Source organism: Aspergillus caelatus, assembly GCF_009193585.1.
Source record: "Aspergillus caelatus strain CBS 763.97 unplaced genomic scaffold BDV27scaffold_22, whole genome shotgun sequence".
NCBI classification, from domain to species: Eukaryota; Fungi; Ascomycota; class Eurotiomycetes; order Eurotiales; family Aspergillaceae; genus Aspergillus; species Aspergillus caelatus.
In genome coordinates this window covers 2,628-18,940 of record NW_022475285.1, presented here as the reverse complement: position 1 = coordinate 18,940, position 16,313 = coordinate 2,628, and the positions used below count along the sequence as shown (strand labels likewise).

General features: G+C 49.0%; 6 protein-coding genes across 6 annotated transcripts; 1 reads left to right on the top strand and 5 right to left on the bottom strand.

The window, feature by feature from the left end:
- Positions 1–411: 411 nt before the first annotated feature.
- BDV27DRAFT_122293 (uncharacterized protein) lies at positions 412–1,947 on the bottom strand. The gene is made up of 6 exons (XM_032065584.1): positions 1,570–1,947; positions 1,378–1,511; positions 1,161–1,313; positions 909–1,109; positions 730–855; positions 412–673 (listed from the first exon to the last, which is right to left on the bottom strand). The coding sequence occupies exons 1-6, from the start codon at positions 1,797–1,799 to the stop codon at positions 630–632; spliced, it is 888 nt and encodes a 295-aa protein (XP_031931493.1). The 5' UTR covers positions 1,800–1,947; the 3' UTR covers positions 412–629.
- A 1,509-nt stretch (positions 1,948–3,456) lies between these two features.
- BDV27DRAFT_42447 (SAM-dependent methyltransferase) lies at positions 3,457–5,232 on the bottom strand. The gene has a single exon (XM_032076601.1). The coding sequence runs from the start codon at positions 4,711–4,713 to the stop codon at positions 3,544–3,546; it is 1,170 nt and encodes a 389-aa protein (XP_031931492.1). The 5' UTR covers positions 4,714–5,232; the 3' UTR covers positions 3,457–3,543.
- A 2,206-nt stretch (positions 5,233–7,438) lies between these two features.
- On the bottom strand, positions 7,439–9,859 carry BDV27DRAFT_42426 (uncharacterized protein). Its single transcript, XM_032076600.1, has 7 exons — positions 9,568–9,859; positions 9,435–9,506; positions 9,020–9,379; positions 8,926–8,970; positions 8,595–8,821; positions 7,976–8,537; positions 7,439–7,916 (listed from the first exon to the last, which is right to left on the bottom strand). The coding sequence occupies exons 1-7, from the start codon at positions 9,796–9,798 to the stop codon at positions 7,581–7,583; spliced, it is 1,833 nt and encodes a 610-aa protein (XP_031931491.1). The 5' UTR covers positions 9,799–9,859; the 3' UTR covers positions 7,439–7,580.
- A 515-nt stretch (positions 9,860–10,374) lies between these two features.
- BDV27DRAFT_42425 (uncharacterized protein) lies at positions 10,375–12,276 on the bottom strand. Its single transcript, XM_032076599.1, has 2 exons — positions 11,185–12,276; positions 10,375–11,124 (listed from the first exon to the last, which is right to left on the bottom strand). Exons 1-2 carry the CDS (start codon positions 12,184–12,186, stop codon positions 10,738–10,740), a joined length of 1,389 nt encoding a protein of 462 aa, XP_031931490.1. The 5' UTR covers positions 12,187–12,276; the 3' UTR covers positions 10,375–10,737.
- A 541-nt stretch (positions 12,277–12,817) lies between these two features.
- BDV27DRAFT_153962 (uncharacterized protein) lies at positions 12,818–13,312 on the top strand (the record flags this gene model as incomplete). Its single annotated transcript, XM_032071885.1, has 2 exons — positions 12,818–13,058; positions 13,182–13,312. 2 exons carry the CDS (start codon positions 12,818–12,820, stop codon positions 13,310–13,312), a joined length of 372 nt encoding a protein of 123 aa, XP_031931489.1.
- A 994-nt stretch (positions 13,313–14,306) lies between these two features.
- BDV27DRAFT_141941 (alkaline phosphatase) lies at positions 14,307–15,991 on the bottom strand (the record flags this gene model as incomplete). Its single annotated transcript, XM_032069890.1, has 4 exons — positions 14,307–15,096; positions 15,153–15,441; positions 15,502–15,718; positions 15,785–15,991. 4 exons carry the CDS (start codon positions 15,989–15,991, stop codon positions 14,307–14,309), a joined length of 1,503 nt encoding a protein of 500 aa, XP_031931488.1.
- Positions 15,992–16,313: the final 322 nt, after the last annotated feature.

Sequence of the window (16,313 nt, the reverse complement as noted above, 5' to 3'; positions counted from 1 at the left end):
GGATAGCTCAACGTGCTGCATTAGCTTCCGTTTGGACATGAAGCAAGGGCCAATTCTTTTCCCACGTGCGCCCCTGAGGTGCGTACTTCAAGTTCTGACTGCGGTTCTTGCGGTTCCTGCGGTTCTTGCGGTTCCTGCGGCCCACCGATCACGAGCTTCCTGACAAAGGATGTTAATAATAAATTAAATGCGCGTTGTCCCTCAATGCACGCAATTTCCACGAGCAGCCACTAAGAAATCCCTGTGAGACACCGGACGTGTGTGATGCGATGTGATGGGTTCGGTTTTCTCGAGACTAGTTTACTCCTTCGAACCAACGCCAGTGCGTGTGCCACGTGCTTTCATAACTTATGATGGTATTGACTGTACAGGGTATATGTAGAACATTATACTAGGTCTAGGGTAAGATAGAAAAAAAAAAAAAGAAAGAAAGAAAGAAAGAAAAAAAATCTAAAGGTTACCTCCGACAGAATCCGCCCTTGGAGCATGCCAGCGCTCCGACTATTACCGGATTTTAGAATCTCTTTCGTAGTTTCAAAAACCCTGTAGAAAGAATCTCTAATGTATGAGAGAACATGCAATATTCTCGCTCCGAAATCATGTAGAAAAACAGGATCATCGAATGGTAGTTATTTTGCGTGGTCTGCCAGAAATTGACAGAAGGATAAGCTATCTGAGGAGAATCCGTTAATATCCAAGTTTCGGGCCGAGTACCTGAAGTAGACATACCTCCGTGGTCTAAAAAATGGATCTGGAGATTTCTCATCTGGGAGAGGTAATCAAAATTGGGTAGAAGTTGTAACACAACCGGCCGCCCGGCCTTTTTCGGCGGTTGGACACTTTCGATGCAATTTACTAACTCGGTCAGTGGTTGGATTCTCCCCTCTCGAATTCTGCCTACTACCTACCAGGAACCGAGACATAGCGCTTTAGCTCCTTTCGTTGCGAATTAGCGAAAAACAGCATCACTTGTTTGCCGTTATAGCCACGCAGAATGCGTAGATTCTGACTGATGCATTCTTCTCCACGACCTTTGGATTTGGCCTCGGCAATCCCGGCAATGAAAACGAGCTTGGCCGTGAGGATGAGCTCTTGGAACTGCACGCAATCTGGTAGTATGGATCAGTACGTGTTTCCTGAATAGACCCGAACAGTCCTACCATTCCAATCCTCAAAGGTATAAGATAACTGTGATGTGAAAACGGTATGGGCGGTCTGGATGGTCTGTTCCTCCATGAAGGAAATTCTTAGAGAGGGTTCATTGGGCAGTTTGGGGTGTTCTAGATGTGGGACGGGAAGTTTCGTGGTGTTGACTACGGCGTAGGAAGCTCCTAATCAGCCTAATGCCCTCGTAGTTAAAGAATCCTGGTCACTTACAGGTGTGCACAAAGGGCGTCTGCTGGCCAACAGCCCCCCCAAGCTCTAAGGCCCTTAGAGCCCCTGTAGCATCTTTGCGAATATCAATATATGTGTAGCGAAGTTTGAACAGTTTGTGACTTCGGACGAATGAGCTGTAATGGCCCGTTAGATAGGCACACTGGGAATCCGTAGCAAGGGTGATCAACCCACATTGTCACAGCAGGGTTCAGTGGTAATCGGGTTACTTCATCGTACAAAGACTGGCATGACGCCTGCCGCGATCTTCCCGGAGACGATGTTGCGGGGCTGATGGGAGGAAGCGGGAAAAAAGAAGTTGATATGAAACTAGAGGATGAGGACTGGGTCGAAGACGAGACGGTACTTTCTCGTCGGACAGGGGGAAGAGGCCAATCCTCCGCCTCGAAGAGAGTTTGGCTCATGGCCAGAAGATAAAGATCTTAAAGACCTTTTATTAACACCAACGCGGCGTTGATAACTTTGCGTATATGCTGTGGACTCGACGAGCTGGCGATCTTGCGGGTCCCCAAGAATTGATCGACATGCAGGGGGCAAATATGAGAGCTCGACATCATCTTTCCCAGCGCCGCCAAAGTTCTTCAGAATTCAGGAACCATTCTGACAATAGATTCCCAACGTCCGTTGTTTGACGTGACATTTTAAATATGAACTCTGTCCCTCCATGGGAACCGGCATAAGGGCACCGATAAGACGAGGGGTCTAGCACAGCCAGCCCATTGGCGGGAGATCCGCAACAACGTGCCTAAATGGATGGCTGCCATTGAAAGATTTCGGTGGGACCCGGTGGGGGGCCACGCTATGAGTGGTCCATGGGGGGTGATATATAGGCGTACCCGTGCTCAACTCGTGGGAAACTGCCGCGCATCGTTCGAGAACATTTTTTCTTCCATCGTTTGATCCTCGTTCGTATATCTCTGAAGCTGGTGAGCTCAGCTGGTGGTCTCGGAGTAAGAGCTCTTGACTAGTGTAACCAACCATGAGTGGAGATGGTAAAAGGTCTCGTCATCTGCCACTAGTCGAGTCAGGCCGGGCACATGGCATGACTGGGGGTGTAAGATCGGTCAAATCATTGTCCTCCCCCGATTGAACTTGTCTTCTTCTGGGGGAATCCCGTCATTTCTAACTTTCCGAATCATTTATTGTTCCCTGGTATTAATGGCCGAGACATCCTTTAATATGCTTTCATGGTGTCTTTTTTTTGTTTCGCTTTTTTTCCGACTGTAGAATTTTAAATTATCCCCAATCGTTTCGTTTGTTTCTCCTCTTATTTTATTTTATTTTATTTATTTTATTTTCCTCCTGTATTTTAACCGATCTATTTCACTAACGCATAATATCTCTTCTTTTATCCAGACAAGCTTATTTGTGAATTGAAGGTAACATTACTAATCTAAGGTATATGAATATCTAGGTAATGGATGGCCCTTTCTAATTGGGGTATCCGAACAATAGACCAAAAGCCGTATGCAGAATTTAACAAACACCAGCGGGAAAGTAGTGGGGCCAAGCAAACCTTGAAACATGAAGAATCAACAGATCTATGGGCCACTTAGTGACCATGGAAAACCGAAGGCTTCAACCGGAGGAACGCCGACATGGAACGGACAGGGTATATGTACGCTGAGCCATGTTCTCATGAAAATGGAAAAGTTCAGAAGAATTAGGGCAAAGGGGTATACAATATGTTCAAAAATTATCTTAACGCCATGTTAGAGGGTTGCTGTCGAAATTTGTACAATTTCACACGTCGTAGACGAAAGTGGGGAGAACATCACTTACCTGTTGGCACAAGAACGCCATGTGGTAGAACAGTCCCTTGGAGAGAGGTCATTATGATAGTAAAGACGGAAGGCATGGCTAAACGCGACTGTATCAATGCATAGAAAATGTATACCATCAATACTTGGATCAGACTTAGACAGCCGGCTGTGATGCGTGAGACGATGACGAGTCTTGTCCCGCCAGCGGGCATGCGGCTGAACTTCTGTCCCTGTCCGCGGTAACGCTCCCCGTATTCAGTGAGAAAGGGCGGTCGCCAAGAGACATTGGCCCCTTTTTAAGCGGGACTGCCGAGACATTTTCCCGCTTCACTTTCTTCCACCCTCAAAGCCCGTCTCCAGTGGACTGTTCTGAGGCAACACGAACTTAATGGAGGGGCTTCTGTGCAATGATACGATAACTTGTCGTCACCAGTCGCATGTTGTCCATTTTGACGAATGCTTCTCCGTCCAAACATAGACGGTTGATTAGTGTCTTGAAGTGTTTGGGAAGCACGTGAGTCTTGACCAGACCCAGGATAAGCTGTCGCATGGATCGGAAGTAGAGGTCAACCTTCGCGATCAACGGGGCTTGCAGTCCGCCGACACTAGCGTTGTCGGAACGAGTTACTGTGAATCCTGCATCGGTGAGAGCGTTCTCCAGGATCTTTGGAGTAGGTGTGCCCACCGCCCCAATAAGCGGCTTTACTCGGCGCATGAGCTGGACATGCTCAGAGTTCGAGGGGTCATAGTCAGGCAGACTGACCCAGTCCAGCATGGAGAATCTCGCTCCCGGCTTGAGTACACGGAAGATCTCGCGAAACAGAGCGGGCAAATCTTTGCACAGACTGAATGCCTGGATCTGATAGAACGCGTCAAAGGTCTCATCTTCGAACGGGAGAGGAAGGCTGTTGAAGTCCTGGACGATGAAGCGGTTTTCCGTGAACCCAAGCTTCTCGTTGTAGGAACGGGCTTGGGCGATTTGATTAGGGTCGATGTTCAACCCGGTCACATGTGCACCCGAGTATTGGGTCATGTGCGCAGCCACACGGCCGCGACCACAGCCCAGATCCAGTACTTTGTCTCCGGGCTTAAGGCCAATATGCTCGGCAATGGACTCTTCATACAATAATTGGTTTTCCAGCACGGTCGCCTTCTTGCTCATGAATGGTGGAATGTACATCTTCTCGACGTCGCCAAGAGCGCAGAGGTGATTTAAAACCCCATAGTACGACTTGAGGCAATCACCGACCTTTTCTTGATAGTTGGGCCCTAACTCTTCGACCATCTGCTTCTCATTGGACCAGTCTAGATTATATATGACATAAGATGCCATGAAGTCATCGACTTGCTTTGGGGTCAGATGTTGAAGATACCGGAAGGCGGTCCAAAAAGTTTTCCACCGCTTAGGAGAGGCGGAGTTGTGCAAGTCTGGCCGAGTCGATGGGACGCTGTGCACGGCCAGATTTTGCTTCTCAGTTGCAATCACATCCAGCGAGCTACTCTCAGAGCTCCGCCCGGATTGACGTGATGCCAAGACCGTTTGAGTTTCCGTCATAGTGTGGATATTGGGTGTCGCGGTGGAAAAGACCACAGGTCAGGGGAGAAAGAAAGATAGGTATGATAATAGTTTGGGCGACTAAGAAAGGGATAGCTATATTGCTGTCAGATAAGCCATGCCAGATGGGATCTTCAATTAGAAAAAGCGAGGAAGGAGCGGGGCTAGGTCAATTTATAAGCATCTCAAAGAATTTTTCTCCAAGGGCGACGTCGGGGGATCCTCATATTATTGATTTGCCATATGACCTGCCATGGATAGTTAGTGACGGCCACTGTGGATTATTGTCACCAGATCTGGAAGGCATCGGAAGTGTCGGATAAGGCAGGTCGAAGAAAGGAAGCGCGGCAGGGAGCGGCTGGCGACCCGGAAGTTCCTGAGATACGAGGGTGTGGTTGTCCACATCTCATTGCTGGCTAGAACTTCTTACTGGATTGCAACCCCGATTTGATGACGATAGACCGACGATGAGTCAAAAGGATCCAGGGTCTGCAGGCCACATCACAGACTTCGCTTCCCCTCTTGATCGTCAAAGGAAATTGCTTTGGTTAGCAATCGTTATAAATTAGTGTCCCTCACCCATGAGGTAGTACCTGGCCATGTTAGCTAATTGGAAAACGACCATGATGCAGGCTCACCGAAGCAGTATCCCAAGCTCATTTGCTCCCTGTGATTGCCAAGAGCTCCAGTATGGTGCAGCTAGTGAGGTGCGCAAAGACCCATGCAGCCTCCACCGGGATGAGCTGATCAATCATCATACTGCAGTAGTTCTTGGCGGTCAATGCTTGATTGATTGACTAGCACCCTTAGTGCCCTACATAGTAAGGGTTGTGCCGTACTACCACGGCACGAGCAGTCCTTCTTACTAACAATCATTGCCTTATAGGGATACATCGGGTCGGGAACCGGATAATTCTCCCTGACACTGGACTGTTCGTGTCCCTTTTAGGGGCAGAGTTTTTTCATTATCGTTCCCACTTCGACCACTTTGTGCCACATAATATTTCTAAGCAATTCACCATCTTGGCGGTTCTGACGGAGCGGAAGCGCCCGGATCAGGCAATTCTTCCCGGTCTCGGACTTTCATCCGAGTATCCGATTCCGTTCTTGGCCCTTTTTTTCTTTCCTTTTTGTTCCAGTATAGCCGTATATCCGCTGACGTAATTTTCGATCCTTCTGGACAGTTGCGAAAAAGTACGTTGGGACAATCTCGGAGACTTTTTGTTTTTCTGTTCTCTTGAGGAGGGGTGGAAAGGGGAAACCTTGTTCTGCAATCAAATTGGAGGAAACATGAGCAAAAAGTAACACGTCAAACATCCCATGCTCTCCCAACGGTCCAATCCAAAGGTGTCCTGGGTGTGCACCTGCCATTAGGACGATCACGATATCATTTACCGTTTCTAGCGCGCGAGCCGGATGATCAAGTGCGATATTTCCTGGCAGTTGCTTCGTTCGATTTACTAAATTAAGCATAGATTTTCGGCCCAGACGAGGACAGTGCTCGTAAATTGAACGGCCACGTCATTTATCAAAACCGTTTGTAACCGCTAGGGCGTGGTCCGATTCATACCTAGGGCTATTTCGCGCACTGATTAAATGTGTCCGAACTTCGAGCTAGTCTGATTTAACCGTCTTTCGGCTTATCTGATGCCCTGTTCATCGGTCAATTTCCCCTTTAATACCGAACAGGTCTTTTTGGATAGAGACCACGTGATCTGATCTAGGGTTAGCTTGCCTTCATACTCGGTTCTCCTAGTTTCTGCAGGAATTCCGACTACTCCGTAACGTTGTTATGCATTTCTGGAGGTCTTCAATAGCAGAAAACGTCGCATAATTATATTGACGACGTCCAAATAAGCTTATCTTTAAAGCCTGCCTCCGTTGGATCACGTACAGCTTGCTTCCTCCATACAGAATTGAGTGTTCTGGCTCCACTCCAACTAGGCAGCAAGATGAGCGTCTGACGAGAGATGGGCTGCCGAGGTGGCGATGTGAACAGTCTCTCCAATCATGGAGGCTGCTTGCTGCGCGGTGACAAGGGCTTAGTTAATAGTGATGTGACCCGCGAGGGAGGTACCGGTACTTGTCCAGACGTGGCAGATCTGGGCTATGCGGATGTACCCATCGTAGAAGCTTGGCTGAGCTTCCCGTGTGGCCGGGGCGTGTCAGTCTGTCTGTAGAGAAGGGCTTTTGGATTGGTCCGGACTGGTATCCGTCGGTGGATGGTGATACTCTTGACAAATGTGCCGTTTTTAGTAGCTGTGTCAGGCGATGGCCCTTCAACTCCACCTGCAGCATGCTTCTCTGCTGCTGGCTACTTGAGCGCTCGACTGGCCCATATTATATAATCTACAAATTCTGCACACTGCGTGTGGATGTCTTTGTACCTTGCTTCCAGGAGAGATCATCCGCCATTTTAGCTCAACTTTCTCGGAAACAGTAACAAATTCCCTTCTAGGATAATTAACGGTGTAGTAAATTTGCTCTTCTGAGTGATTTGCACTGATTTGCATAGTATCATTAACTAATGCGTTGTTGGGAAAGATGTCGTGGAGGTCGTCTATACATTCAATGCCCACCACCTAAGTAGGTGATTTGCAGTTGTCTTCGTATAAGGAGATGTGAATACTGAATCGTAACTCGGATATAGCTTAGCTCTTATCGTAATAAATGTATGATATGAATAAACGATACAATAGGCATGTTGTATCTCATAACATGTGACCGCATATCATCTGACAAGGAGATTCCATATGGCCCGCCATGTGACCTCCCTGACATTGCACATTAAGCAGTTCAGTCTACTACATGATATCCTCCCATCAAGCTCTATGTACATCGATAAAGCATCACGCCGTGAAAATGCATTATCTTCTCTCCCGGAATCGACAGCATGGTTCCCCACAAAGACATGTCTTGTTCAATTGCTTCCAATAATGATCTGAATAATCAACGGTGATCTCACCCCCAGCCGTCACTCCTCGCGAAACAACAATTACGCGCTCCTTTCCCCGCCAATAGAATCGCTGGAATTGACTGTTTGGACGACAGGAGTGGTTGATAAACCGTGTGAAGTTGCCCATCTGCCCTTGGAAGATCTGGTACGTTCTTGTGCGAGTGCCACCTAGCATCACGTCGACACCCTCGATGCCTTTGGTGATGAGACCCGTGAACTCACCGATAGCAATACCACGGTCGAAGTTCTGTTAATTGTTGATTAAGATAATGATAATCGTGTCTGAGTTCAGAGGGCAAAACTTACACTGCGAGCTATGACCCCGTTGTTCTTCCCGCTGGTTGTATGGAACAACTGTACTGGTACTGGATTTCGCACGCCCCCGAACAGTGTGGGGAAGCATGAACATTGGTTCTTGTCGATTTCATCAGACTGCCTCTCTTTGCATACCAAACACACATCCGGATCTATTTCAGGAACCCGGCGAGGGTCATCTGTGCCAAAAGCAGCAGTGTCAAGCACGCACTCATCGATGAAGCGATAATGGAAGCCGTTGGGGAGCTGAAGATGCTCATATGTTGAAGTCAAGGGGATTGCTGGTCTTCCTGTTACTGTTACCCATTCATGTGGGTGGCCGTGGTACTGCCGCGTCTCTTGTTGCCCGATCACTTGAAGAAGATCCCTCCAGTCCGGATGCAGCGTATCGGCGGCAACCTCTAGGCTAGATCGGATATGTCGAAGGCGCGTAGAGAAACCCTCTCCAAAGCCAGTACGGTATTTGCAGAATCGGTATACCCCGGCACTTGCAAATATCAAACTGGCCCAACCACCAGCATCTTTGATTTCCTTGTATCCGCGCCAGATAGCGCTGAATCGAGGAAGAAGTTAGCCTTACATTCATAGTTCAAGAAGGTATATTGCGTACATTCGGTTTCGCAGATCCTTTTCTTTCCAGTTGAGGACCGCACATGCTTCCCTCAAGCCCATCATTCGGATTTCCATAGCTGATAGGTTGGGATTTTCTAAGCGAAGGACAGCAATACGAGCCTCGTAACATTCAATCCAGTATGCTTGCACTATCATCTCAAGTGCGCGGGAGGACTGACTCTGGTTGTAGTACTTTAGGCACAGGGTGTTGACTGCCCGGAATACCTGGTGTTGGTTAGTCATCTCTAGTCTGCTACACCTACGAAGACTTCGGGAGGCTCGAGTCGAAGTCCCTCCTTTTGCGTAAATGACTGTATGATATAACATACCTCTCCACTAACGCCAGTGCGAATGTCTATGCCGGGTTCTATGACCTAAGTTTGTTAGTTCAGACAACCGTCTTTTCATGCCGGGGAGTCATACAGAATGGAATCGGCTTAGTTGAACAGGTGAGAACACTTGTCGCCAGATACCCGCGATAAGCTTGTCGGTTGACGTTGGCTCTAGGACTGGGGCAGATGTATCTTTGCTTGGGTTTTTACGTTGGGGAAACCTAGTATCACTATGTACCTGGCGAACAGACGACTTTTGAGCATCGTCAGTCGTCCTATTTGAATCCGGTGTAGCGTAGCCGTCGACCTGAGATTCAGTTCCTTTGATGACAGCCTTATGATTATGTGGCGCCAAGCGAAGGCCACTGACGGTCTTTCGTCGCTTAAGGGGACGTGAGCCATGGCCATCTATAATGGGTTCTGGCGCAGCTATGGTATTTTGTTTATCGTACTATATGGAAAGTTAAACCTTACCGGAACAGCCACATATCAAAAGGAGATCTTACGCTTATCTCCGAGACATCTGGAGTCAACTGCGACAACGGTACAACACGCTCATTGTTCAGGTCAACGCAACCCTGACCAGTTAGCACATGATATCGGCAGGCTGCAGCATTAAACTGCTTCAACAAGACTAACCAGAACCCATGAATTATCCTGAGATACACATGGTGCACCAGAAAAAAGCGAAGCTTCAATACGGAGGAAAAGGTCACTATTCTCTTGCTCCTGTTGGGAGGACTCCTTGGAGAGATCCAAGTGATTTCGTTTCGATGCTTCGATCGCAGATGCCAGTTGCGCGGGGAAGTCTGGGTTCTGGAGAAGGCTACACAGCTGAGATACTAAAGAGAGTGAAGATGAGGGCTCCATGCCGACTGTAGACCCACTCTAGATGGAGGACTCAAGAAAACGAATTCCTTATACAGAGTATACTGCCATAATCTCCAGCTGCTAAGATACCGTGTGAAAAGTTCTGCCTGGGCAGAATTGCTGACTCATTAATTATCACTACCGTGACGTCATTTGTATGATGCAGTATGTTCCTTTAGGAAGAGAATGCATATCATGATAAAAGCACAATTATGGGTAGTCCTACTGAATGACGAGTGTATGCATGTATTTATTGACTGCCGTAGTCTGTATAAGCGTTATGGCAAGAACTGAGCCCTTCAAATTTGCTGCCTCATACATTTTCACGTTTATGTATTCGTCCAACGTAACATGCCGGGACAAGTTTTTACTCGGTGGCCAATTCATCGACTAAGGACTATCACAAGTAATAAAAAGGCACAGCCTACATTACCTCATCCAATATGGCTTTGTATGCACAACTGCTCACCATGTCCACTTAGATCTAATGAGAGAAGTGCCTTGCGCACATTGCCTCCCTCCTACTGAACGTACGAGATAGAGAAATCTTGAAACAATGAAAGCAGGGGGACAATAGTTGAAGGTATCGCTTGAAATTCTTCTATGTACAATTATATACACACTGCTGGACTTCGTATAATATAGAGACTTTCTGGCCGTTAAGACATTGATTTGCCGCTGAATCGGAATAGGGGGCGCGTGTTTCTGCTCGCTGTGGTTTACAGTTGGACAGACGTGTCTGCCACCCACGATGAACCATGTCGGTGGTGGTATGGTATGTTGTTAGTCTGTAACTTCGTAGTGCGTTTCGTCGGTATTGTTCCCCTAAGTGAGACGCGTGGTCATCTCGAACCAATCGACGGAGCCATCCGTGGTGTCGGATGTCGCTGGTAAGAATAAGATATCAATACAAGTGTTACACTGAGCCATATTTGGTTTTTATAGCCATTCTGGTGTTTTGCAAGGGTGATCTTCTCGATCTTTCTCAATCTTATCCAAGATCCACCCGGATTTATACCGTCCTTCGTCACCTTCGGGATCTCTCTGGTATCCTAGTCGATAGGAGAAGGAGAATCCGCAGGTCTGATCATGGTAAACGAACTGGAAGCACTTGGAATGCTCCTTACACGCTTTCTGACATTGCTCAAAAGAGCTATACGCTTCCTTCTCGGCCGGGGTCATATCCGAGGGCGACTTCTGTCTCTCCCCTTCAACACCAGGCGCGCGGAACATCAAGTCATCGGAGAGATTATACCAATCATCGCGCCCCGAGGGAAGCGCACGACCCATGAAATAGTCATACAATTCACTAATAAGGAGCGGTTCCTACTCGTCGTTAGCCATCATCACCCACCTACTTCTAACGGGAATGAATAAAACACGTACCTGCGGGTGTTTACGATGTTGCTCATAATTCCACATCGCATTAACATCCACCGGCGTAACTTTATGCATAGTAATCAACGGCTGACATCCATGTCGGGACCCTGAATTGGGACCGGGCCCAAAAGGAAGCGTATTCTGCTTCTCGCCCTGCATCATGGGCCATTTATTACTAAGCCCGACGCCCTTTTCCTTCAGGGCTTTCATAAGCACAAAGTCGCCGTAGATCTCGTCGTGCATGCGCTCGTCATATCGTGCAGCCAGATCGGCACCTCCATCTAAGACGCGCTTCATGGCTTCGCGCGATAGGATCACCCCGCTTCCTCCGTGGGCAAACTTCTCAGTTTGGAAGGTCGCCGCCGAGCCCAGATAGAGTGGCTTGGCAGGGTCCATCCGCGCCAGCCACTGCACTAGGTTTCCCCAGAAGAGGTACGTGTCGGCCTCGACGAACACATACCAGTCGTGTCCGGGACGTCGCTCCCAGGTTTGCACGAGCATGTGGATGAACTTGTACTTGTCCAGGTCCCAGGCGGCCTGGCGCGAGGTCCGGAGTTGCCGGATGTCCCGGCCTGAGGACAAGTACTCTTGGATGGTACGGTAGTAGGCGAAATCGGGATGAGTGGCCTTCAGAGTTTCATTGACGTTCGCGAGCACGTCGTAGACATGGTAGCCACCGAGGTCTTGCTCGGAGTCGGCGAAAATAAGCGGGTCTTGGCAGCATCGCAAGGCTGTGAGGAGTTGCGTCGGGAGCTTATCGTAGATGATGTTTGTGCCGGTCTTGACCACCACCTGGATGTGGGAGGTGTCGGGTAGTTCGCCGCTGCATCGTACATCACTGGGATTCCATGGGGATGACGAATTGTGCTTGGAAGATGTGGTTTGAGGGGACGAACTGTGGAGAATTCGGGTCTGTGGGGGGTTGACAAAGACGATCAAAATAATGATGGTTGACAGCAGGATGGCTGTGCCGCCCAGCATTCGACCGGAACATATGAGACGACTCATGATCGAATTCTCGCAGGGATAAAAGAAAAGTTCTTTGTCCGCATTGACAACGAAACATCCAAAGAAATTAAATACAAAAGTATCGACCAGCGTATATGGTTTTTTTTTGGGGGGGGGGAGAGTGGGCTGAAGAATGAATGGATTTTAGCAGTCAAGCACTAACGTTCTTAATTTAGTATGACGAATGAGACATCGTATTTTAGCGTTCCCACTCGACGTCACGACAACTGAGACAGACCCTGGTGGCCCTGCCAAGACGTTAGACAATTGTGCCCGTCTATGGAAATGTTTTACTTATCGTCTTTCACTAGGCAATTGTAAGTAAGAGTACACTCTATCTCTCTATCCGCCTCGGTAGTTGCCAAATCTGCGGGTGCATTCATGCGCCCTGCCTTTGTTGTTAGTTAGGGTTAATTCTAAACCGCCACTCGTAGTCAGGAAGAAACAACTTTTTTTTACCAGCAACAACATGGGCGCAACAGATCTAAATATCTTTTTATTATCACTAATCCCTCGCTCTGCTCTTCCATCTCAAATCACTATCCTTCATGGGCGGTGTATCGTGTACAACCTCAACAATTCCCAATCTGTCCACAGAGCCCTAATTCCGAAACGACCCCGTGTGACAGTCATGGCCCCCAAGTTACTGTGCCAGTTAGGCGTCCTATGCTTCCTGCTCGTATTGCTCGTCTACTCTCAATTCTACTTCATTGTCCCACCACCTCCGGGTAAGAACAACACTCTCGACTTGAACCCGTGGTACGACATCGGACAAGACCTGAACATCACATGGAACGGCACACCCACCGACTACATATCCATAGCAATCCACCAGCGCCGTCCCGCCAGAGACGAAGCTGAATTCATTCTCAGTGAGTAGTAGTATTCTCTCACATGATTCAAATTCAATTCCATATTACATACACAAATAAAAAAGAAAGAAAAAGAAAAAGAAAAAGAAAAAGCAAAGAGAATCCAGTCTAACCAAGTCGCAGAAAATGTCTCCGGTCCGTCTCACTTCCCATGGACCATCACGACGAAAAAGAACCTACTAAAACGGGTATACCGACGAGACCAGATTCCTCAGGCGTGGGATCAGATTCCCTTGATACCGAGGCGAAAGTAGCCCTAGGCCTTGGTATCCCGCTAGCTGTCTCTGGGGGTGCTCTTGCGGGGTGTTTTGATTGCTCAACGGTTTAGACGGAAGAATGTCATAGAAAAGTCTGTTATAGGGTACCAGGTTCCTATTGATAAAAGTAGTCGTAAAGATGGGAGGACCGTCGGAGCTGGAAAATATAGCTCGTAAGCCGGAGCCGGTGGAAATGCCGACGGACAATAATTGAGTGAAGGGGTTGAAATAGAAGGGTTCAGGTATACTTGCGTTGTATACGATGTATGATGTATGGAGTTCACGGCTTTCAGGGAAGATGAGTATTTTGTATATGTTTTCACGGCCGTATACCCAAATAGCATTCATCGAAGGGTTTTTAGGCTTTGTAGACGTCTGGAAATATAGGCTAGAGTAATTGCTTGGTTTCTGTAGCTTAACTTTTGTTTTTCTCTTAGAGTATGCTATTATTAGTCCAACTCTTGTGCTCTATATTGATATTGCAGCTATCCATATACCTTATTCTTCTAGGTAGATCCCAGAACTACAGCTACTATATGTGTCATGGGCTAGCTTCTAACGGCTTTTCTATTTATCCAAAAAAGGTTAACTTTTGTAGTAGGTGTTTCATAACACTGGTATGAAGACAATGTCAATCTATTTAGTAAAATCAACTAGTCTAAATACCCGGCGAAAGTTAACACCACCTTGTGTCTGTAGGCCCGGAGATACCTGGATATTGTTGACCTGGTAAGCCGGTACCTAAGAACAAGGGCTAGTATTTACATCTGTATAAAATATATGATTGATATTATCGGTAAAAGCAGTGTCTGTTTCCGCCCTGCTAAAGTACAAAGAGATTATGTTATTGACTTGCTATCCCACTCTACATCCTCCCAAGTTGCGCCAAGCCGCGCTGCATAAGTTGGTTGCATTTTGCACAATTCCCCCATATCTCACGACTTTTCCGCTATTCACTGTAAAGCGTAAGTCAAAGTAGGATGGAACTACCTTAGTGGTAGTGGTCGCAACCCCCGAGGTCACGACGAGCTACAAGCTGGCGCGGACCCAACCACGACGAGTCCTCCTGCGCGGCCTTGCGCAGCTTCTCGGTAACGGCATCCATGTCGAGGCCGAGAACCTCTTCAATGTAACGAGGGAGCTCAGTATTATCCCAACCTCCGGCGAGGTCTGCCTTCAGGTCGTGGCGCTTCCGACCGGCGGCATAACCATGCAGGGTGACGTCGACGGAGGTGTGGCCACCAGTGGACCAGTCGACCCCGGCGCGAGAAGACATAAGGGCGGCGATGCCGGCCCCGATACTGTCCGCGTCGAGGATGGATTGGATGTCGGCATCAGCGACGTCCTCGAGCCCGTAAGCCGGGAGAATCTCAGAGACGAGGAAGTCCCGCTCGTCAGCGTCGGCGGGGCGGTCGTTGTCCCAGACAGACTGGAGGTAGGCGCGCGAGTGGGTGGCATTGCGCAGAGGCAGCGGGTCGTAGCCGTTCAGGGTCAGGCCGCCGGTCTCGTGGTCGGCGGCGGACAACATGATGGTGTCTGGGTGCTGGTCGATCCAGTCTCGTACCCAGGCCACCACGTTGTTGTACATGACAGTCTCGGAAGCGTGGTTGGCCGGGTCGTTGTCGTGTCCGGCGTGATCGATTCGTGCTGCCTCGATCATGAGGAAGAAGCCCTTGTTCCGGCGACGGGTGGCGCGGTGGAGTGCATTCACGGCTGTTTCGGCCATCTCAAGCAAGGATGGCTCGTCCTGGATGACCCGACGATCCATCTCGTACCTCATGCTTTCTGCGGATCGGTTAGTTTTGCCCCCTGCCTGCGCTAGGAGGATTCAATCGACTTGCCTTCGCTGAAAAGACCTAGAAAGGGCAGATCCGCCTGGCCCTGGCCCTTCTCAAGAGCGTTGAACTCCTCGCGGTTCGTGGCGACGGTGAAGCCCTGCTCTTCTGCGTAGGTCAATAGGTCGAAGTCGTCTGCACGGCAGGATCCCTCGGTGCTGTTTGGCGAGAAGTTGCAACGGCCGCCACCGAGAAGCAGGTCGACCATGGGGCCGAGTGGGTGGCTGTAGCCGAGCTGTTGCTCTGCGATCAGGGGCATAGAGCCACGGTTGGCGGCGTGAGCCGCATAGACTAAGGTGGATGAGCATCGTTTGGGAACTTAGAGCTGGGTGGGAACAATATCCATCTTACCTGCGGGTGTGGCATCACTGATGTATGTGGTGGAAACGAGACCAGTTTTCATGCCTCCAAGCTTCGCGGCCTCGAGGATGGAACCTACCGGCTGGCCTTCGGGTGTGACAGAGATAGCACCGTTGTAGGACTTGTGGCCGGCAGCATACGCGGTCCCAGAAGCCGCCGAGTCGGTGATCATGTTGTTGGCGGAGTGGGTGCGGACACGTCCGATGGCCTAGGAGAGAATTTAGCACCGAATCATAATCTCGTTATCTCCTGGTCAGGACTAGAACTGGCTCACCAAGTCATCTACTGCAAGCTCATGGATCTTGGGGTTGCTGCCAGTCGTGCCGCTATCAACCAGAGACATAAGGTCACGGGCCATGTTTTGCGATGCAGGCCCGTAGCCATCGGGAACGATATAAATAACGTTCTTTGCCTGGACAGAAGCTGCAACTGCAGTCTGGACCAGGGCCGCGCCCGCGGTGATGGCAGTGCTGATATGCATCTTGAGAGACGTTACTTAAAAGACAGACAATTTCAAGGCGCAGGTTAATCCCCGGTATTTCAGGTGCGCAGGGTGCAGCTTTTATAGATCTTTCCAACAGGTTTCGGGTATGTCGGTCCCTGAATATCTCTAGACTCTAACCCTCCGTCCCCAGCTGTACTTGGTCAATTCAATTCAAAATAGCGCATCCCACTTCACACTCCCCAATTGGGAGCAGCTCTCGAACAACGTGCCGGGAGTGCTGAGATTAGGGCATCTTGGCGTGTCCTGTACAGCCATCTCGGGTCTCATAGTTCCAGTTGAAGCCGGTGTCCACGTTCTC